Here is a 25,000-nt window from a genome sequence, read left to right as displayed (position 1 = left end):
ATAATTTATTCCTCCTTTCAGGAATGGAGTTATTACACCTTTCAGAAACCGGTCCCTGGAAAACAAGGGAGAATTTTGTAACTCGTCAGAAACGTCACACAGTGTGGAACATACATTTTGCAACATTCGATTAATTCAGTTTTGTCTCCCTTCCTTCATTGTATAAATTGTAAATATAGTTCTCTTTTTAACTGTAAATACAGGTTTTGTCTTGCTTAGTATTTTTTGTATATAAATTTATATATCAAGCTAAGTTAAGAAAAATCGATGCCACCACAGAAAGCTGTCAAGCGTTTTGGCGACCCTTCTGGCTTTGTCGATGAGATCCGCATAGAGGTGGAAGAATCTTTGGCAACTGAGGATGCTCCTCTTGGAGCCTTCAGAACACTGTGCTCTTCAAAGCTGACTTTGGACAGTTTAAGGCTTCTGCCCAAAGTTATAAAAGCTTTTCTAACAGCAAATTATGAGGAAGAACTGCTCTCGTTCATCTCTTCGAATCTTGCTGAGCTGTCTGCCCTTCAGGAGTTGCTTCATGCCGCAAACATGGCCAAGTTGACAGGACTTTCCGTTGAAGAGGTGAGTCACTCCGGGTAAATTATGTATAAATGGGTCATACGATTTAAACAACATAGGCACATTTGTTGTCTCCATCGTTCTTCATTATACAGTATGGGACCCAGTTCTCGGCCACAAAAAACGTAAACTTGTATTTCTCATCTTGGAATAGCTGTAAGGATTTGAATTTTCACAGACAACTAGCTTCAGCATTGAGTTTACACATGTAAAGCTATCGACTTCTCAACGCTGTTTTCTCCTGAGTAATAATGAAAATGGATGCTTTGTTCATGGACCCAGTTAGCTGCGCGCCACCGAGCCCAGTTTTCGGCCACAAAAGAGTGCACTCGATTCATCAGAATAAACAACGCTTTATCACCATGTATTTAAGTCACTAATACGGCTTTTGTTTGATATTTCCCTCGCAGAGTATCCTTAACGAGCTTTGTCTCATGTTAGAAAAAGAAAGTTTTTGCACACCTAGTTTTTCTATTAAATGCAGTCAAGCAAGGCTAAAAAAAGGTTGGGTATTTCAAAACGGAGTTTGGTAAGCAAGAACTCATAGTTTTAATTCATATCTACTGTCAGAACATGCCACCCCATTACAGCTTTACTTTTACAAATGATTTGACAAGAAAACTCCATGCAAAACTATGAGCGCTTTTTAGTGCTGTCGACGGCGAGCAGGGTGGCCGAGAATAGGCAAATACGCAAAAGTACTATGGAATTTTAGGTCCAATAATAAAACAGACCAGCAAAAGTTTATCACTCTACATTCTTTATGCCAAGAATTGGCTCATTTTGGGCGTTCTGTATGGATAAAATATACCTTATTGGTATTAATTTTTGCGTCGCTTTAACTTTGCGATTTAAAAACAATTGCGAACTTAAAGCGACGCGAAAAAAAATTCCCGCGAAATTTAATGTCGCAAAATTTAATACCCTCCTATATTTCTAGCTTTCTCAATTTCATGAAGAAACACGCCTAAGTATAATGTGTGAAGAAAACAGTGATGAAGAAGAAAAGATGAAGAAAACAGTTTAACAATCAAATTTCACTATCTGTGTTGCTTTGAACCTCTTCATCTGTATCGCTATCGTCATCTTCAAGTTCTTTCAGCACCTCTTTTGTACAGTCATCAAAATTGCCATCCATCCCGGGTTCTTTGTAATTTGAAACAACAATCTGTTTATACTTTTCAAGTATTGCCTTGTTCCTTTCGGTAAGATCCACCTGTAAATTGTACCAGAATTTCCAATCCTCCTTGCACTAGGGGAGATCTTCTGTGGTTCTTGTCGATGACTTTTGCGCAAACAAACCCTCCTCTGAGTAGGAAAAAGCGTGTTGCTCTGGAAATTTCTCTGGGCAAGTCACCAACTGTAGAGTCGGCAAGACGGCCTCGAAGGAGCTTGGTCGCGGCAATAGCATAGCGATCGTAACAGTTATTTCTCTCGTAGCAGCATTTGAATTGCTCTCCAACAATCGGACTCCAAATCTCTTTATAAACGTGAAACCCGCGGAGACTGCAATTAAACGAATAAGTGACAGACCCACTGTGATCTCTGCTCGCCATTGTAATCTGGTGTGTTTGCTGTTCCACTCCGTGGGTGGTCGGTTGCAGTTCATTGCATAAGGGAGCTTAAGCACCCACGACGACGAAATTATGACGTCATGTCTGTAAAAGACTGGGTAGCGGGCTTTGTTCTCGGCCAGAAAAATAAACACTTCAGCAAAGGCCCCAAGCGACGCCTGCCTTAAACATCTCTTTCGAATATCTCGTCGTTTAGAGATATGCGGTCTTTTCTTCTCCTCATGCAAAATTATGGTGTGATTGATGATGAAGAATTCATATTACTGTATGAGCAATATTTTTCGAGAAACCCAGATTTTCCGTACCACGGTTACCCTGATTTTGACCTTGAAGAAGTCGATGAATCTGAGTGCTTGGCTGAATTCAGATTTAGAAAGAGAGATATAGTGGCTCTTTCGGATGTCCTTCAAATTCCTGCCATCATTGAATGCGAACAAAGGTAACTATTAAACAAGCAAAGTTGGAAGTACCTTTTTTAACCCTCTTTTTCAAAAACTGAAGCAATGAAAATGATTATTTATTTGTACTTGTGTCAAATATAAGCTTACCTTTATTAACAATTTGAAATTATTGTTGTTGTTGTTGTTGTTGTTTAGATCTATTTGTGATGGTGTCGAGGGTCTCTGTATTCTTTTAAGGCGATTGTCCTATCCATGTAGATATGGAGATATGATACAAAGGTTTCCTAAACCAGTACCAATTATCAGCATGGTAACAAACCAGCTGGTGGACCACGTATACAGTCATCATGCCCACAGGGTTACACAATGGAACCACAACATTTTAAGTCCAGTTAAACTTCAGACGTACGTCGATACAATTGTATCCAAGGGTTTTCCTTTACCAAATTGCTTTGGATTCATTGATGGAACTGTTCGGCCTATAACACGTCCAGGAGCAAACCAGCGCACAGTTTTCAATGGCCACAAAAGAGTGCATGCGTTAAAGTTTCAAAGCGTTGCACTACCTAATGGTCTAATTGGAAACCTTTATGGCCCAGTTGGTAAGGGAAAAAAAATATTTACTTACCAGTTGTCTCTCTATACATCACCTATTTATGTCTGGTTTCAGTCTGTTTAGGAAAAACTGATTTCTATAAAAACTTTATTATTATTATTATTATTATTATTATTACTATTTGAACTACTATTTGTAATACTATTTATCAATATTATTCTGTCATACAAATTGTACTATCAACAATTATTATATACTTTATTTAGATTAGTCAGTTTGGTATAATTTGTAATTAAAATTGATTAGAAATTTCTAAATTAATGTATTTTTTTATGATCCTCTTTCAAAACCTGTTCTATGTGTAGCGTCAGGCTCACGGCGACTGTTGAAGAGCCAAAGGTCACCAACTAAACAACTTGTCGCGATGAACGTAGTGAGCGGGAATGCTTTACTAGTCGAGTAAAGTCAGGAATCACAGGTTGACACTGATTGTTGGTGATTTAATTGACGACAATCGAATGTAAACTGAAAGACAATGCGAAATTATACAAACTAATTACTAAATATTTGCAGATTACCAAGATAACAAATGATCACGAAAGTGTAAGATGAGTACACATTCCAATCATAGTTTAACGAGGACAAGCTAACAAGCAGCTAAACTACGAATAAACAAGCAAAATAGACAGAAATTGAGACTAATCAAATCAAGGTACTCGTACTAAGTCGAATGGCATATGAAAAGAAACATACCGTATTTATTCACTTATAAGGCGCACTCGGTTATAAGACGCACCCTAAACTTTCGAAGATGATTGTGACTAGTCAGTAAAATGAAAATTTCACCTAAATACCCTGTTATAAGGCGCACCCAGAATTACGGGAAATTTTGTTGACCACGTCGCTGTACTTACAACAATTTGCTTCCAAATGTTACTAATTACGGTGCTTCATTTGCAAAACAAAAGCAAAAAAGTCACATATTACAAACAATAGCAAAAAAAGTCACACATGGACAACAGCATAAAAGTCACACTTTTTAATTCGCTCAAGGCATCTTCTCAGGAAACAGCGTTTTAAGTTATGAATACTAATTGCTCCGTTTTTACGTTTGTAAACAATACTCATCTGACGGATCTTTCATTCAGCAGTTGCAAAACTTATCTTAATCTTCGAGCATTCGTTCAGAGTACCGTAAACTTTCAGTAATTATGCCAAGCACTCGTCGTCATTCCTATGATATAAACTTCAAGTTGAAGATCGTAGCAGAAGCGGAAGCCGTAGACAACAATCGTGAAATTGCTCGCGAATACGGCATATCTGAATCGATGGTCCGTAAATGGAGAAACCAACAGCATGTCTTGTTCTCCGGCGAGTTAAAGATGACTGCCAAACGTGCCTCGATGGGAGTATTTAATAGCGGCCATGACAGTTTTTTCGAATGTTTACCCCACTTCGTGGGAGCGAGGTTAGCAATTTGGTTCTGACGTCAATCATTTCAAGCACGTGCTTTTGATAAGGAGATCGTTCAAGTCCAGTGGCATCAACAATGCTCTCGATGGAACCGAAGATTCGATGAAGATGATTTGGTTTGGGACGACGACGAAGAAGAAGAAGCAGAAGATGAAGAAGAGCCGATTGACAACGAGTTCGAGACAGACAGCTCAGCCGAGCTTTCACACAAACGGTTCTTTTCAGAGCCACCCGCTTCTTTTTAGAACCAACAAATCAGATAAAGTCGATGATCAACGTTGTTTGTCTTTTGTTTATTCATTTACCGGTATTTATTTACATAGTTTAGCATTAATTATTAGGGAAATTTGGAAAAGTTATATTTCGTTGCGCGAAAATACTCGGTTATAAGACGCACCCCGAGTTTTAAGCAGATTTTCATCGAACAAGCATATTTTCTCGTGAAAAATGGTGCGCCTTATAAGTAAATAAATACGGTAGATAACGGCGAAGACAAACTACTATTTAAAAAAAATTACGAACACGTGGTTAAATTTTAGCACTGCTTGCGGAAGTGCTATGACAAGCGAAGCATAAAGCAGGAGAATGAAACCAAAATACTGGAAATGTCTACGAACACAAAAGGGAACTAACTGTATTTTGAATTTAATGCTCGAAGAAACAAAGGCTAGGGCGATGTCACGCGCTTGACTTGAATTCCACACATGGAGGGAACCACGTACTATTTGCACTAGAAAACTATTGTCTGAGACAAGTGCTTAAAAAACAAAGGTATTAAAGTAATTGCACTTACACATCAGTTCCCGCTTGAACTCAAGGGCCAAGGGTGAGTTAATGAACTTCTATTACTATTGAAGGCGCTCCAATCAAAGTAAAAACTAACGAGGACTAAAAGCTAGTGGCAAGATGCCGCTATTTGTACTAAATATTTCCACGGGTGGCTAATGATGTAACACTAGGTAATTAAAATAAGCGAATCAGAAAGAATCACTTGTCATCACTATGGAAATAGATGAGTCTCGTTCTGGGGTCCTTTACACTATGTCTTTAGAGGGGAGGAGACATGACGCTGGTGTGTTGACTGATTCAAGGTTGCTGGACAGCCTTGAGCACTTTGCATTTAATCCTGCAGGCCAGCCCCCCTGTCTCTATGGAGATCCTGCCTACCGTTAAGAATCCACCTACAAGGTCCATTCAAGTTTGGTATTCTCACTCACCAGATGGAACAATACAATGCTGCAATGAGCGCCGTAAGAAGTTCTGTAGAGTGGATGTTTGGCGATGTTGTAACCTCCTTTAAGGTCATGGAATTTGAAGCTAATGCTTAGTAGTGTGGGGAAAATGTATGTTGTTTCTGTTCTTCTCAGGAATGCTCTCACCTGTCTGTATGAAAACCAGACATCTAAGTTTTTTTATCTCAGCCCACCAAGCCTTGAAGAGTACTTTTCTTAAATATTGTGATACTGTAGGATGAACTTGTACTTTGTATAAACCCTACATATGGACATATATGTACATAAACATTTTGTTCTCTTGTTGGTTTAAAATCATTATATTGTCTGGTCCTGGAGCAGTGGGGCTGTCAGATTTTTTACAGCTAGGCGATCCTTATTTTTTTTCACCTTGCTGTAAAAAATCTGACAGCCCCATCGCTTGGTATTAAAATAACAAAAAAAGTATGTGAGCCTTCTTGGCTTGCTCTCCCAACAATAGAGGATGAAGGGTAAGGAACAACATTCAAAGCACAAGAGTTTTCTTGACTTCTTTTCAGTTGCTACAACTATAAAAACATAGACAATGCAATGAACATGTCCATTTTGACATGAGTTCAACATCAATAACAAAGTTCTGAAACTGAATAAGTTCACTAAAGTAATAAATAAACTTAACTGACCTGTACAAGAAATTTTTTTCCCAAAAGAACTCATTTAACTTGGTTTTTCACTAAACTTGCCACAAGTATACACACTGTAGCCACAAATCTAAAGTTGTTTGGTAGTTTAAAATGTACTCCCATGGCTATCCGATTTTGTACACAGTCATATTATCAGTTCAAATATTCAAATATTTTATAAAGAGCAAATGCAAGACAAGACCTTTATCATAGTTCAACCTAAGTGTAATGGTTAAATATCATATTAATAGCTTACAACATTTCTGAAACCACTAATAGCCAATGCAGGCCGGGCTGTAAAATAGTTCCTGTTACTGAGGGCAAATTATGCTTTTTTTTTACTAGCTGACAAAAAAAAATAACCTCCCTCCAAGAAAAAAAATAATAAAAATTGAAATTAAATAAAAAGTACCTAGAGAAAAGTACCTAGTACGAACTATGCTTGAGCACGCCTATCGACTGTCATCCTTTTGGTTGTTTTTTACTGAAGAATGTACTCGACTTGAAAACGTTTTTTTCAATCTTCATGACTGTTTCATTTATGAAATGCTATACATTAGGGGATTGTCACCATCTCTAAATGTCCAAAGTGACTCGATCAAGGCAAAGTTATTTGTATAACATTCTTTACAACACCTAGTATGCAAATTATGCTTTCCATCTATTTAAACTCTAGCACTTGTATTTATTTTTCACTTGATAATGGAGTTATGATGACTTCGAAACGTCGTGAAAATAAAAATCTAGTCAGTTTCATTTGTTTTTCTTCCTTAGTTATAAGTTTTTCTAAGCAACTACCTAGAGAAAACACTGCCAAAGACAATCCATTTGAATGGTAAATTCATTTGCAGATGCTAAAGGTTAAGGAAGTGATGGAGGGAGTTGAGAATCCAGCCCTTATTGTACACTCTACTAACCCAACCCCCCTCTGCCCAAAAAGAATGCATAAGACTATTGTTTTCCAAATGTCCCTGGATGTACAGCACATTTAGATCTAGTGTATTGTGGGATTACAAAATAGTCAAGCATCACATTTTGTAGCCTTCAAAATAGGTGTCGAAATGAAATTGGGAGGGCAATGAAAAGGAAGAGCAGATAGGGAGAGGAAAGGTACACCTGCCATAAGAACGACCTTCTGTTCATTTCTGCAGTCGAAAAATTTTGATTTGCTGAGACCCATAATTAACATTTTCAAACCAAGTCATGGTTATACCAAGGTCAGATTTCCAACACCCCCACCCAGTGCTGTTCATAAAACATTGTATAAGCCTATAGGGCTTGTCATTGGGATTTTGCACTATTCACCGATTTTTGGTACACAAAAATTCCTTGGTTACATAACCAAGAGGTGTGTAAAACCTTGTTCTTATTGGTGAAACTGTTGACAGTTTGATTGAGCAGGCAATGTGATTAGACCACAAAACATTTGTTGGGCACAATGCAAAAATGGGTTCTTGCACCAGGTGTGCCTCCCCCTTTTCTCTTATATACCCCCCTGCCCCACCCTGCTATCCCCTTTTTGTGCCTGCCAGGCTTTACAATTCAAACAACATGTTCACAAACTATAAAAACTCAACATCTTTTGATGGTGCCATTAACAGGTGTTCCACTGGAACTTTTATTCCTTTTTCTTATTCTCCATTAAAGCCATCAAGATTTTGTTCTGCTGTTGCTGCTGTGTAATAAGCATTGCTTGCAAGCTTTGTTGTTGCTCCTGCATGACTCATGAAAGCACGCATCATACTGTCTTGTTGCAGAGCAGCTTGAGCTTGTTTATCTGCAGCAAGTTCCAATTCCCTTTTCCTCAGTTCAAGTTCCTTTTCTTTCAAATCATGATCTTTTGCTGATTTTTCCTTTAGATAATCAATTGTATCACTTGTGCTTCTTCTTACCTTCTTCTTTCCATTGCCTCTATCCGATTCATCATTCTCCCTTTTTTTAGTATCAGCCATTCTTTCCATTGCTTGTTTCCTCACTTCTTCTGCTGCTGCCTTTTCCTTTCTTGCCTTTCTATTTTTGTCAAGATCCTGCGACTCAATTTTAGCTTTACCATCCTTTTCTCTCTCTTACATTTCTTCCAGTAAACTATCCAGTTCTGATATTTCCACATGAATTCCTGACGCTTTCTCCTCGTCCCTTAATTTTTGGGCTTGCTTTGCAGTCAAGAGAGAGTACCTGTCACGGACGGCTCTGGCGGATACTCTGAACTTTGGCTGGTCAATGGCATTCAGCCACTGGGCAATAGCGTCCCAAACATTTCCCCTTTCTGGCCTCCTTGGTTTGAAATTAAACAGTTCCGAGACAAGAACTTCATGACACATGATGACATCGTGTTCCGTTGACCACTGAAAATACTCGTTTCTGTTCAATGATAGAAAAATAGAACTTTAGGGCCACATTTTTAGCAACCTTTTACTTCATTAATAATAGTTTTTGCCTCTACAAAGCCCTGATACTTACCCTTCCTTCGTAGTGTCTTGAGAAGAAGCCATGTTTGATTTCCTGGAAAAAAAACACTCGTCAGTGGCGCATTCACAGAATAAGTTATAAACAACAAAATCCGATAAAAACAGGCTTCATCAACCAATAAAGAATCAAATAATTCATGCAAAATAAAGCCAGGGTATACACTGAGTTGTCGCGAGTTTAAACAGGTTAACTTACTTACGTTTTCGGGAGAACGCCAACTTACTCAAAATTCTGTCATCGATCTATGCACAACGACGCCTTGACTGAGACTGACATGTGCAATTCATTCAAAGCATCATGATTTTACTTTCGGCGGTCGTCGTCCTATCATTCATCGTTGGTGCTTAAGCTCCCTATTGTGACAGCTAACACGTATCTGTAAACTGAGATTGTTGAACCAACAACAAGAAAGTGCTGCGAAGACGGCCACGTTCTAGTTTAAGTTTCTTTGGTGAAATGTCCTTGTTTCGTTGTAGTTTCACAGTTCAAAAGAAAAACATAACAGAACGTCCAAACAATTCTGATGCCTCTGAAGATCTGGAAATTGTCGAAATTCAGTTAGCTCCGGCCTACTTTCCAAGCCAAGAAAGCACTTCCTTGGGCAATGTCAAATATCATGCTGTGGAATCGTCTGTTGCAAGCTTGGCGAATCCTCACTCTACTGACGGTTCCTTGGCTACTTCAGCAGCAGGAAAACATGGAAAATACCACTATTCGGCTGAAACACGGGGCAAGATCGGGAAATATGCCAGTGACAATGGTAATTCGAAAGCCATCAATCATTTCAAAGAGGAACTCCCAACATTAAAGGAAAGCACTGTAAGAACTTTCAAGTAGGCTTATGAGAAGAGACTACGCAAGGAGAAGAAAAAAGGTAACAAAGGTGCGGCTATCACTGCTATCCCTAGTGACACCCGTGGGCGGCCACCAATACTCTGTGACCTCGACAGCAAATAAATCTCTCTTCTTAAGAGCATTAGAAGCAGAGGTGGAGGAGTTAGTTTCTGCGTTGTGAAGGAAACAGCGTTGGCGCTTGTTGATTGCAATAAGACGCCATATTTAAGAGAATTTGAGCCTACAGTGACTTGGGTGAAGTCCATTTACAGGCGTTCCAATTTTACTCACCGAGCGGGTACAACCACTCGTCCTCCAGTTCCCAGAGGAATGTTTGAAGAATGTAAGCTTAAATTTCTCACTGACATTAACAAGTTGATGACAGAGAACAAGATTCCTCCTGAGTTGGTGTTAAATGCGGATCAAACTCCTTGCTCGTATGTTTCCGTCAGGAGAATGATGTGATGGCTGCAAGAAATTCCTCGTCAGTTCCAATTAAAGGTCTGACTGATAAGAGAAACAGCACTCTCACCTTTGTCATCACTTTATCAGGAGAATTCTTACCCATGCAAGTCATATACCAAGGAAAAACAACAGCCAGCCAGCCAGCCAACCAAGAGGTTTTAAATTACCCAGAATCCGAAACATTACTCTAGTGAACATGAAACTCTAACCTTGATAGATAAAGTAATTGCCCCCTATGTCGAGAGGAAAAGAAAGGAGCTCGAACTGGCACCGACTCAAAAAGCTCTGCTGATCTGGGATGTGTTTAAAGGCCAAAAAACCGCAAAGGTTTCGAAGAAATTGGCATTGCTAAATATTAATTGTGTTGGTGCCCGCCAACATGACCCATTTCTTTCAGCCTCTGGACCTCACCGTCAATGGCAAGGCCAAGAGATTTATGAAGGACAAGTTTACGGCATGGTACTCAAACGAAGCACATGTAAAGCAGCAAATAGAATCGGGAGGCGACAGCACTGATGTTAACGTCGATCTGAGACCAACAGTCCTAAAACCATTTCATGCCGCCTGGTTGGTGGACCTTCACAACCACCTGACTAGTCCTGTGTGTGTGCGACTCATCGCAAAAGGATGGGAGAAAGCCGGGATCTCTGACCTCTTAGATGGACAAACGGATCTCCCTCCAGAAGACCCGTTCACTGACATTGAGTTCGCCCTAGAAATTGAATAGAGGCCAAAAACTTTATGCCAATGGTACCAAGGTACAATGTAAATATGTATGCAATTGCAAAGAACATTAAGCATGATGAACCGCCACTGTGTAGTGGATTTAGTTTTTTTGATAAATCTGATGTGAAACTATCCAAAGCTTGATCTAGATATTTGCTGGCCATACCTTTCATTTTTTGTTTAGCAAAATCTGATTTGATAGCCTTTGAGAGCCATTTCACCTAAGCTGTGACTATTTCCAATATCTAAAAAGCCCGCATCTTAGTACGGGCTAACCCGTTTCCCGTGATTTTCGAATCTGATTTAACAAATCTAGTCTTCTTTATTTCGCATTCTGCACATGTGCAAAAGAACATTAGTCTACCATTTTTGGCTGTTTTGTAACCTGAAGGTTCAACACATTCAGTTACTTTTTTTTGTTTCACACAATATGATTTCATATATATATATATTAGATATTTTTGAAATAATCAATTATGAACGCATGGTTCACTGATTTGTCTGTTGCACTGAACTTGGAATTATGTATGACATCAAGGATCGATCTGCCTCTTTGTCTTTCCAATAGATAGTATAGACACCAGTAACCGCATAAAACAGAATCCCTCTCTTGTATTTCATGAGAAGAATAAATCAATTTTTCACCACTGGTTCGCAGATATGATTGTATTTCGTCAGGCATTATTAAACCGAAACTGTCAAAGTATTCACATAAATGATCGTCAATGTTACGATAACAAACCCAATGAGTTCCAGGACCTATATGTGTATCAAGATTAACAATTCCTACTTCTTTGTGATTTACTTTATCAGGCAATCTGTCTCTGCTGAAAACACCCCTGAAATGTTTTATTCCTAATTGCTTTACCCAATTGATCAGATCAAAATTGCTGAGCGGTTTGTCTATGAATTTCATTACAGCAGAGCTCCTAGAATCGGTATTGAATTGAACGGGCTGTTCTTCCCGAGAAGCAATCCTGAACCTTTTTTTTTGTTTGAGGTCTTTTTTTTTGGCTTCAGCCCCGTACCAATTGGATTTTCCCAAGTTCCATAAAAAGGAGAAGGTGGATCGACTTGTAGTCCTTTGCCACCTCTTCTTCTTGGTACATAAATAGAAGTTCTTGGCACGTCAAAAGGATCGACCTGAAGTCCTTTACCGGTCAAAGCATTTAGCACCATAGGTATTCCGATAGATGCAAGGATACTCCAAATACCACTTCCAATCTGTTTCTGAGTAGGTTTGAAATGCATTCCGGAACCTGTTTGGAGCGCTTGTAATATGTTTTTCTTTTGAGTGGCAGTTAAATGATCTTTGTATGGAATCAGTTGATTGACCTTTGAACCAGGTATCATAACTGCGCCTCCAAATAATTTATCAATACCCAGGCTAGCCAATCCTGAAACAGTGGACTAGCAACCTTTTTGGCCAATGGTAATGTCATTGGTAGCACTCTTGAAGACAAACCAGCAAAAGTACTCCAAAGAGAACCACCGTGTCTTACAGCATTTTGTATTTGATCTTCGCTGATCTTAATGTCTACTCCGACGCCATTTTTCATTGCTTTTTGTATTTTTTTCAGTTGTGTTTTTGTAAGCATTAATTCATCTGAACCACTCAGTTCGTCTCTTGATAATCGTAGAGTTATTGGCGATTTAGTTGAATACGCTTTTGCGAGCTTTTTCAATTGTCCTTCACTTAATTTTACACCATAAGAATGATATTTTGTTGTCATTAATTGAATATAATATATGTTACATAATATTCAATCTTTATGAAATAATTATGTTTAAAAATCAGTCATCTCTTAACGAAACATCAATTTACCGTTTTTGTTGATTACTTCGGCATCCTCCTCATTAAGAACCAGAGCATATACACTGTAGTCTGCATCAGTTCCGGCGGATAATTCATACTTGAAAGTCAGTTTAGTTGTACCGTCTCTAATATCTAGTTCTTGTTTGGTCAAATCGAAATACAACAATGGAAATATTGTACTAAAATTGTTTCTGTTCAACAGTGTGCCTTCGCTGTATTCATTGTTTTGATGAACGTATTTGAGTACATCTCTATATACTCTTGTCAAATCTGTTGCTGGACTGTAATTTACCTCAGGATAGTCATTTCCATTTCCTAGGACTAAGTGGCAACTTGTAAGAGTTCTTGCATTTGCTACGCTGAATGTGTTGTATAAAAAAGGATTCGCAGTCTGAAGTTCATCATTCGCATCATTGCTGATGTATACGAAAACATGTCTAGGTTTATTAACCCCTGAACTGATTTTAAAAGATCCGACTCGCTGCCGGGTTGAGTCTGATCTATAAATCTGTTCCTTCAAATAAGACCATTTCTGAGATTCTTTTTTTACGAATCTATCCAGATACAGTGTTTGCCCTTCAGAATTGAAAGTTATTCTAGGCACAACTAACTGCATCCTAGTTATTACAATTCTACAAGCAGCACCTGCCTGCCAAACCAGATTTGCATCTGATTCGATATCAATACTTATCTCTTTTCTGCCATTTGGTGTCAGTTGATCTTGAAGAGCTTCGAAATAAGAAAAACGATTGAGAGATATTTCTGTCGAAACTGTGTTAGAAGTACCCAATTGAGCCTTCCTTAAAGCGAAACCTTTGTTGTAATTATCTTCACCTGCTCTCTCTTCAGCATGTCTGTTTGTATCCAGATAAAAAAGTTCATTTGTGGCTGTACTGTTTGCATAACCTGGGCTATACTCTAACAGATTTTTGATATTGGTAGCATGGTTTGCATTATCACAATCATCCACTTTTTTTCCATTGTCAAGATGCTTGATGAAACTATGCGAACCATTTACGATTCCGTTGTGATCTTCAGCAGCAATATTGCCTCCATTAGCTGCTAAAACAACTTTAAAATCAAGAGAAATTCCTGCATTGTACCAGTCAAAAGGCGTCACTTCGCCTGTATTGTCGGTTACAAATCTATGTCCTTCTTTTTTTTGGTTAACTGTGAGAGTTGTGACTAATGCTGTTTCAGGCTCGAAAACAATGTCTTCATATCTTTCTACATATTTTGGATTTCTAAAAGAATTCATTATAATAATATATTATATAAATTTAACTCCTCTTCTCAATTTTCCACCTGACAAGATATTATTCACTCTTTCGTTTATTTCATATTGTGATAACTGTCTTGGATTGATCGATTTCGTTTCTGTCATTAAACCGAATGCAGGTTCCTTGTTCTTTTTGCTCACCAGCCTTTTTAGAAGCATAATTGCCCGATTTTTCTACTGCTGTTGCAACGGCTTTTTCAGATCCTTTTTTAATACCTTCCTTCACCGTTTTGTTGAATATTTTACTGCCTATTGTCTTCAAAATATCAGCTATTCCTTCGCCATAAATGTGTTTCTTAACATACATACCCATATCAGGATCGTATCTTTTCTTGTACAAGTTTCGATTCATAATAATAATACATTACACAATTGTTCTCGATCTTGACCTCAAAATCAGAGTCATAAACCAATCAATACCATTTAAATTTATACATGTAGGTCGTAAAAGTGAATCTGTCAAATAAAATCTAATTTCATTGATATTTGTTCTTGACACTTCATTGAACAAAAGTCTTCTAGGCTCAAACTTGAAACTATAACTCCGAGTTAAATTGTCTGTCGGAATTACACATAATAGATTATCGTCTGAACCACTGACAATTGAATTTTCGACGATGTCAGAATGAACATTTATTTTATCGACCGATCGTGTGATATTGGGCAGCCTTGCCCCATATTCAGTCGCCAAGACTATTTTTTTGTCGAATCCTAACAGATCAGCAAAATCTGTGTTTCTAAAATCGACCTGATAATTGGTTTTCAGTTCAATAACAACCTTGTAAGTCGACAAAACAAATAATATATTGATACCAAAAATTCCATCATCATCAGCTTTATCTCCATTTCCAACCATACTTTCATGTAAATAATCATTTATATCTGAATAACTGTACATTCCATTTTGAAAGGTAACCGTTTTCCATGTACTACCACTATCTGCAGAATATTTGATTTTATTGTTTCCGAAATCATCAGCGACGTTGTGCCAACTGTATGTCATGATAAGAGTGTCAACTGCTATTTCATGATGCATGTTACGATCAAGACCAAGTGTTTCCCGTAGTTTGATTTTAAAATCATGTGGTTCACTTTTACCAATTGTTTCTCTATTGACAGATGAAACATATATCGTTCTATCTTCCATGTCTATATATTAGATTACATATTCTCTCAATAAATCATTCAGTTGATCATTGCTTGCGACACCGATTTTATTTAATGCATTATTACCAGCTAGAATAGATCCTCCAAGCAGTTCCAATCTTGACAAGAGATCTTCGGGATTATTATAATAAATAACACCAGAACCTAATTTCTTGAATTTATTGCTAGTCCGATGGATTGGAATCTCAGATAAAGTGTTTATGTCATTGAATATTTCTCTAGACAACGGTGAATACTTCTTTCCACTATTGTATCTCTTTGTAAATAAATCTATGGTGTCAAAATCAGCTTGTTTATCATACACCTTTTTACCGTCCTTGTGAGCAATCATTTTTAATTGACCAAATAATTTTGGAAGATCGATTATCAACCCACCGTAAATACCATTTTTATCGACCTTGTAAGCGTTTCTTTTCTTTTGCGTGTATAATCCTTCGCCAACAGTCTTCAAGCCTTCTGGGATCAAATTAATTCTGTTCTTATACTTTTGCAAAATTTTGATTTCTTTCGTCAAAACATTGATTCGATCCACATTTTGTTCTTTCATCTTTTTGCTTTTAGACAATCCACCCTTTTCAGATGCAGTTTTTTTTATGATCTTACCCAATTCATTATCATAATCGTCAAAATCTATTGTGTTGTTTCTAATACCCTTCAAAACTTCATTAAACCCTTTGTCCATATCTGATTTGTATTTGTGTTTTTCAGCCATCATTAAGGGTTTATAATCAATTGGTAATGTTGTTTTTGGTTCATCTATTTGTTCAGGCAATTGATTCAATATAAAAACATTTTCCAAACCACTTGTGATCGCCTTTTGATTCTTTTCAAGCTGTTCGATCAGTTTGTCTTGCTTTTCATCGATGGTTTCTTTCACACTTTTTTGAGTGTCAATCAATGGTTTGTAGATTTCTGATACTCCTTCAAAAGCATCTTGTCTTTCCTCCTTGTACTGTTTCAACATATTTCTAACATCTCTGGTTTTTTTACCAGCTACACTGATCTTTTCGAATTTTTCAATGTCCATGTATATATATCAATTACATAACTTAACTAAACTTATCTACATCTATCTGAACTTATCTAACCTATTATATATGGAAATACCAAATTACGATTTTCAAGAAGATGAAAACACAAATTTCAAACAACTTTTTAAATATATGCCTGATAAACCATTTAGAATGTTGATATGTGGCGGATCTGGTTGCGGTAAAACTAATTTGCTTTATCATATGCTCATGAAACCAATGCTTTATTATGATCAAATCCATTTGTATGGCAAAAATCTTGAACAAGAAAAATACAAGCACATGATTGAAGCAATGAACGACATAAGTAGTCAGGTTGGTTATGATATTATACATTACAATAACGATGAAATAAAACCCGTTGATAGCCTAGATAGTGACTCCCAGAAAATGGTTGTTTTTGACGATTTCATATGTGACAAAAATCAAAAACCATTGATTGACTATTTCATTCAAGGAAGACATAGAAATTGTTCTGTGATATACCTTAGTCAGAGTTTTTACAAGACTCCAAAAGACATCAGGTTAAATTGCAGCCATTATGTCATCTACGAATTTCCAAGCAATAATGAGAGAAACATGATATCGAGAGAACTAAATGTGTCAAAAGATCAGTATAAAAAGGCAACTGAAAAACCATATTCATTTTTATACGTAGACAAACAAAAGAAACTAGTAAAAAGGAGTTTTTACGGAAATATCTAATATTATAGTATATGGGAATATTTAACGACAAACAGGGACCTGATCATGTTGGTCACATAAAAACAGGCACCGGTATCGGACTACCTGATCCTAGAGGACCTCCTGGAATTGGATATTCGGTCGATGGTGATGGAAATTACAATATCGAAACCAAAAGATTGACTAATGTAGGACAACCGCAAGCAAATACTGACGCCAGTACAAAAAGTTATGTCGATGGGGAGGTCAATAAGACATTAAAACTAGACGGTAGCAGTGTAATGATTGGAGTCCTCAATATGGATAACAATCGTGTCGAAAACGTAGGACCCGGTAGGCATGGAACTGCTGATGCTTTGACTCATATACAATTCGAAGCCTTTTATGCAGATCTGAACACCAACACTGGTGATATCGAAGTACAAAATCCAATTAATATGCAAGATCAAAGAATTAAGGGGGTAGCCGAACCAATACATCATAAAGATGCTGCAACAAAATTTTACATCGATGATTTTATGACTCAAAAGGCTGATAAAACAGAACTTGCCAGTTATTTGAAACGAGATGGTACTAAAGAAATGACTGGAAATCTGGACATGAACAACAAAAAAGTCATTAATCTTGCTGATCCAACAGGTATAGATGATGCCACTGGAAAAGGTTACGTTGATCGATTGTTTTTGGATTCACTTCGTTTAGATGGATCTGCAAAAATGACTGGAAATCTGGACATGAATAATTCGCAAATAAAAAATGTGAAAAATGCAACACATAATCAAGATGCTGTGACTTTGAAGCAAGTGAATGATGCTATTGCAACCACTAGTACCGATAATAATAAATACACAGACAAGAAAATAGCAGAGAGTCATGTAAGCACACACTAAAACAGAAAAAATGTGTGAAAGTAAATGTGCAATGGATGATGGGGAATTTACAGAAGATTATGGAATACAGGATGTTAATTTAATCACCTTTAATGACTCACCTCATAAAACGAACAAGAAGGCATTTGCTATGAAAGTTCAAAAAACAAATGACGGATCCAGTCTGTTCAAAGGAAGGTTTGATTTCAATTTGTTTAAAATGATACGCGACGATTTCAGCAATAAATATACTGTTTGTATTGAAGTGTATTACGAAAAAGATGGCAGACATGATTCAGAATTCAATTCTTTTAATATTACATTCGAAAAACTGAATATGAATATCGATAAATCACACACAATAAAAGTCAATACTGATCATAAATATTACCGTAGTATATTGAATTTGAGTCCTGATGGTACTTCTAAACAAATCCAAAGAAGGTTGTATGTAACTGTTCAATCTGCTTATGACAACTTGAGCCCTAGTCTATTGCCAATATATGTTTTGATTTACGGAATCAAAGGTGAAGCTAAAAGCGATCTGGATATGACTATTTATGATTATGAAAAAGCTTATGAGGTTGCAAATAACCAATTTCAACTGCATGTTCCTGTCAATATGAACAATCAGAAAATTACAGGGTTGGCAGCACCAACAAATAACGCAGATGCTGTGACAAAAAGGTATCTGTATGATGCAGGTAATCCGATTTTGCTTTGGGGAAAGACTTCTAAAATTGGTTCAGAAACCGTTTTTGTCTTGATTCCTCAAATGACTTTGAAACTTTACAAATCGTTTATTAAAACCATATTCATTTCTGCTGACAAAACATATCCCGTTTCAAGTGATCACAAATGCAATATCTTAGCCATTCCTTTAAATTATCATTTCCCTTTGAACCTTTCATCGTCAAGAACGATAACATTAATTATTCACAGAAATTTTTCAAATGTCCAGAAAATCACAATAACCGCAAACGTACTGACTGGAAATTACAATTTTGCTATTGATTGTTCTGCATTTTCTGCTTGAAATAATGTAACACTATGATATATGGCATTATACGTCGAAAATTCGGATGGTTCTTATTTATTGGACGAAGACGGAAACAAAATAGAATACACCATCGATTTTTTGAGTTCTGATGAAGATTTCGTTGAAGAGGCCAACTTTCATATAAATTCTGACGGTCATGCTGAAACTGACAGAAATCTAATTGCAAAACCTGCTGTCAATGACAACCACGTTGTTGTTAAATCCCAAGTAAGTAATATCGTGAGAGACAGTTTCATCGATCTATGGGTAAGTGAATATCTCAAATCAGCAGTTGTACTTATCTAATGGACAGATCAGATGGACAAACTGTGAAAATGAGTTCTGCAAGAAAAGTTGAAATCTTGTCTGACAAAAGCAATGAGGAAAGTGATGCCACTCAAACAGATTCTACAAAAAGACCTACCTTATGCACAAAAGCTGAAAAACATAACGGTCAATATTTCCTGAAATTTAGTGGTACACAGAAAATGATATCTCAGGTTGATCTGAATAATGACGCAGCCAATGTTTTCGTCGTCTAATAATTAGATTCAAGAGGTCCGTCACGAAATTTTTGGAATAACGGCTTGTTTGGTCACGATAATTTAGGATATGATAAATTTGTTGCTTATAGCGGATCAAATCTTGTGGTATCTGGGGCTAATAATGCGAATAAGTGTGTTTATATTGGTCCTGCTGCTAGTTTGCAAAGTTTCTTGAAACTGGGAGATTACAGTGAGAATGATCTCGGCGAACTTAATAAATGGCACTGTTTATCTATCCACTGGGATAATAAATCATCTGTGAAAACTGAAAAATCAAAAATATACTGGAATAAAATACATATTGGTGATTTTACAGCTGACAATCGAGTGGGAGCAATAACAACCGTTTTTGGAGGTCTGGATGCAAACACAGATACAGCACCTCTTAATGGTAACATCGCCTTTTTCTGTGTTTATCTGGATTTCATTCTAGATGAAAAAGCGATATTAGACCATCATACTGTTCTGATGCAAAGATACAATATAACGTAAATATATATGTATATCAATTTATTGCTTGAATATGTGACATACAATTTTGAAAAAACAAAGGAAAACATCCAAACATTGACGATAAAATATTAAAATCAGCACTTGTTTATAGATACCTGCATTTTTATCATCTCGAAAGAGATATATCCATGAATGAGATTCTTAAACTCAATAATGGTGAAATAGGTCTTCTTGGACCAGGTGATGGCTGTCTTATATGGTTATTTGAAAAGATCTTCGGTTGGGTTGGTATATTAAACAGCCATAGCATACTACATGATGCTTTTGGGAGGTTTTATGATCATTATTCGTTAGGTAGAGGTTATACATATGCTATTTCAGAAAAATACACAACTAGAGTGGTGAAAAGATCTCCATTCTGCGGTCAAATTTCAGGTCTGCTGTATTGTATCTTTAAACCATTGAAAATCTAAACTATATATATGACAGTTCAAAAAAAGAAAATATTTAATTGGAATCATATTTCAAATAAACTTACATTGGATCAAATTGATGAACTCAAATCATACTATCGTCTATATCATCGTAAATGTTGGGCTTATAAGCAGGCTGTAAAACGCTTTAAAAAATTAAAATTACTAGGAAATTCTTTATCTGTGGTATTTGCTTCATCGGGTTTAGCTTCTTCTATAGTCACAGGGGGAAGCATCTCTAGTTGCTATTAGTACGGTACCAATTCTGATTCAAGGATGGATGTCACATCAAAACTTAGACCTAGAAATACAAAATTGTACATACGCTCATCAAAGTTATCAGCATGTATTAAATTCAATAAAAGACATGCTGAGAGTTGGTGATTTTCAGGAATCAATATATTTAACTATGAATAATGTTGATGATGTTGTTACAGATCTGAGTCCTATCGTTGATCGATTCTATTTAAAATATGACAAAAAATTCACTTCCGAATAATGGCTATGATTTCGTCTCATACTTTTCAATAGTCCTTTTTGATTTAGTCGTCTTAATCTTTTCATGAGGAAGATCAAGCATTTTGAATATCTTTTGCAAAATAAAGTTAATATTTATCATACACTTTCTATCATCAACGTTGACATGCCTGATAACCTTTCCAATTTCTTCAAAAATCTTCATTATTTTGTTTTTGTGTTTGACTGTAATCTGGAAATTATTTTTCACAGCTATATTATTTATTATGTTTTCTATATGATATTTTCTTACATACACTGATTTACGTCGAAATTTATGTTTATTCTGATGAAATTCGATAAATTCTATAAGTGGTTTATAGCCATTAACTGTCCCACATTTTTTACAAACTAGCATATTGTTATCATTCACTATATCAGGTTGACTGCAGCATTGCTCAATTTCTTTCGTATGTTTACCTATTTGTTTATTGCAAAATGGACAAATTACTTCTTCCATATTGACAAATTCATCATGTATTTCTTTACAACTCATTATACTATTATATGAGATATTAATTTTATACAACAAAAATATATAGATTTCCAAAAATACTAGATCATAAATACGAGATCAAAAATATATAGTTTCCAAAATACGAGATCAAAAAATTGGAAGCCATTAAATGGAAAGTAGTATGGAGTTGGGTTGGTATGAGAACATTTTTGCAAAAATGTGCTCGTACCCCCAACTCCTATACTACTCAACACCAACCATATTGCCTAGTGAGGTGTGAAATTCACAAGCCAAAATGTAATTTATTGTGGTCTGTGGCATCCATTCGTCTAAACCCCTTAATTTTCATTTGGAGTTGATATTGTCAGTCTGCATCGGTGGGAGGAGCTCACCTCTACCAAGGTTTATACCATGCAATCAACAAGAATGTTGCAGGAATGTGTTTGTTATTCTATACTTAAAATACAGTTAACTCCTGATAACTCAAACCCTCGCTAACTCTAACCTCACACTAACTTGATTGATTGCTTTTCTCTGGATTTCCGTCATACATTCACTGCAATTTTACCTTCGGTAACTTGCACCTGCAGTAATTCGAACCGCCTACGAACTCAAATCTGTTTTCGTTTCACTTCAGGTCATTCTCTATGTATTTTCACTCTCCATAACTCAAACCATCTCTGTAAATGTTTGACAAAACAAGCAGTGTACTGCAGTGCAAAACAATTTATTTGAAGCAGCCTTGTAATCTATAGAAATAGTTAGTCCTTTTTTGCATAATTTTACACAAAATGTCTCAGTCAGGTTTTGGTTTTGTTGGTTAAGAGTATGTACATTATTTTAATTACTGTGTGTGTATAGATCTCCCTGAAGAGTTGCTGCTTAATGCCTTATTTGTGGTTCTTATTTTTTCAACTTTCAGTAACTCAAACCTTTTTCCATTTCCCTTGAAGGTTTGAATTATCGGGAGTCAATGGTTTGTATACATGCAAAAAGTACAGACCACAAAATAAAATTGCTCACAGGCTTGTACAATATTGTTAGTCTTTAGAAATTTAACACATGCTCATTTATTGCAAATTGCTCTTGTGCGGCTGGTATTTTTACAGGTCACAGGCCACAGGTCACAGGTAATAATATTTGTTTTACTAATACAGAAAGTGCTGATGTACTTTGGAGATTACAAATCTCACGCTGTATCCTACTTTCTTTCTTCTCGTTTTCTTCCTCTTGATTTTCTGTATTTTAAGTCAGTTGCTGTTCTAATGCATGACATATCTAACAATCTATCGCCTCCTAACATTGCTAATTTATTTATTTCTAAAGCAAGCATTCATTCATATAAAAAATTAGACCTGACATTGACACAGTATCGAAGTGGGCGAAGGAAAATAAAATGAAAATGCATCCAGCAAAGACAAAATACAGTATAATTTCGACCAGACAGAAAATCGCAAATTCACCAAAACAAACTCTCGATCTTTCAGTTGACGGCGTGCAACTCTCTAAGGTTGAGTCAGAAGGTGTCTTAGGAGTATACATCGATAGCCATCTCACCTGGAACGAACATATTGACATACTGCGCCAGAAACTGCTTCAAAGAATTGCAATTTTAGGAAGAGCTCGGAGATATCTCCCCACCAAATATCGATTGCTTCTCTACAATGCAAGTATCAAACCACTCTTTATGTATTGTTGTACTGTTTGGAGCAACTGTAGCCAAACCAACCTAGACCAATTGTTTAAACTTCAAAAACGCTGCGCTCGATTAATTTTCGACAGTCCTTGGGATGTACGATCTTTCGATAATTTTCAAAAGCTTAAGTGGCTGCCAATTGATCAAATGTTTAAGATCAAAAAACTCGGTCTTTTAAAGAAAGTTATTGATGGAAGAGCACCAGAATACCTTACTGCAATTTTGGACAACTTTCGTTTTGAGCACAATTATCCCACAAGAGCTAAAACATCATACCGTTTACCGAAACCAAGAACCGAAGCAATGAGAAGAACATTCTTTTATTCCACCATAAAAGACCTCGATGCTCTTAACCTAAACCCAACGGCTTCTTTTAACTCCATGAAATCTACACTAATTAATAACACTACCCTAATTTATACGGTGGATAATTTTAAAGTTAAAAATCTATTCTGATTTTTAACGTTTTTTTAATATCATTGCAAATATCTTTGTAAATAGATTCTCCATTTTTCTTATCTGTAGGCTTTTATCTTAATTGTTGTAATTTCTATTCACTATTTTTGTTTTCAGAGGGCCACTAGGAAGAATACTTTTATAGTAATAGGTGTTACCCTCTTTAAATAAAGGTTATTATTGTTATTATTATTATTATTAAAACAAGGTTATCTTCAAGAGGTGACTACTTTGTTAAACCCTCAAGACTTGATAAACAAATTAAATCCTTTTCAAGAAATGGTGTAAAAATTTGGAATAAGTTACCTTGTGAAATTCGCCATCTATCCAAAAACAATTTTAAAATTAAAATCCAAAGACTTTCAGAAGAAAATGACTATATTGATTTATCTGTCTTAATAACAAAAATATATTAGTACTTTGGCTTTTCATATTTACACTTTGTATTGGTTTGATTTTAGATGAAATTTTCTTATTTTAGTTGACTGTATACTCTGTACACTAGGTATTCGTATACCTCTTCGTTTGTAAAACACAATTGATTAACGTAGCTTTCTCTACTTGTTCTCTCTTATATATACATCTAATCACTGCTCGCCTCGACTAGCTATTGCTACCTGTGAGCAGTGCAGATTGAAAAATGTATTATATAATGAAATTATACAATAAACTTGAACTTGAACTTGAACTTGAAAGTATCCTAATCATGCATAAAAGCTAACCTTAGGCATAATTAGCCCTAAACAAAAGTTTTCAGGCCTAAGGTTAGCTTTTTTGAATGTTTAGGATACTTTGGATACATTGGTAAAACAATGACCTGTGACCTGTAAAAAATAACAGTCGGCTGTTGTTATCATGCGATTACCTATTTTAAAGCACATGGGTTCATTTTGCTATTGTATGAAAATGTGGATAAGGTTTAAAAATTGAGGCCAAAGTGGAAGTCACTCTAATTTTCTTTTTAATGGCAAAGAAGAGAAACATCGAAGTATGGTATTTTATATACGTAATAATTATTATTGTTCTTTTGCAACTGTTTGTCTCAAATTTTGTATTAGATGTTATCTGGAGGAACAAATTTATTAGCAGTCTTTGCACTGTAGCGTGATTAAACGTGTGAATGGTGATTAATTTTGTCATCACATGAACATAGATTGTTACTGTTATTTACTATTAGTATCATTTGCTTTATCCCTACGCCTGGTGCTGTAGAGGTGGTTGTGCTGAGGTTGCTCAGGGTTGGTAAGGGGTGAAATGACCATGCTGCATTACTTATAGTTGTATAAGTTAGCTGACAATACTATTTTTGTTATTTTCTTGTACATTTCCTGTACTGTAGGTGTCATTGTTGGGTTTCATTTAGTGGATTCTCCGTGGCATACAATGAAGTTAATATGCTGGAGTCTGGTACGTTTTTGCCTTGTTTGTGATTACATTCAGTTGTATAGTATGGCAATTCACAAGCTGAAAAAGCGGTGGACCAGATAGCAGTATGTTGGTTTTTAGTTTCCACTATAATATTGATTTAGAAATGCTTTTTAGAAAAATTATTAT

General features: G+C 36.2%; 2 protein-coding genes and 1 pseudogene across 2 annotated transcripts in view; 2 read left to right on the top strand and 1 right to left on the bottom strand.

Annotated features, from left to right (window-relative positions):
- LOC138010371 (guanine nucleotide-binding protein-like 3 homolog) overlaps positions 1-25,000 on the top strand; it is a 381,170-nt gene that overhangs the window by 80,901 nt on the left and 275,269 nt on the right. The gene's annotated exons all lie outside the window — the stretch shown is intronic.
- LOC138011106 (uncharacterized) lies at positions 2,336-5,905 on the top strand (annotated as a pseudogene).
- On the bottom strand, positions 15,217-16,254 carry LOC138011105 (uncharacterized protein PF3D7_1120000-like). The gene has a single exon (XM_068858093.1). The coding sequence runs from the start codon at positions 16,252-16,254 to the stop codon at positions 15,217-15,219; it is 1,038 nt and encodes a 345-aa protein (XP_068714194.1).

The sequence above is a fragment of the Montipora foliosa genome, chromosome 7, assembly GCF_036669935.1.
Source record: "Montipora foliosa isolate CH-2021 chromosome 7, ASM3666993v2, whole genome shotgun sequence".
NCBI classification, from domain to species: Eukaryota; Metazoa; Cnidaria; class Anthozoa; order Scleractinia; family Acroporidae; genus Montipora; species Montipora foliosa.
The sequence above is the reverse complement of the archived record's forward strand: the minus strand, read 5'-3'. Positions and strand labels throughout refer to the sequence as shown.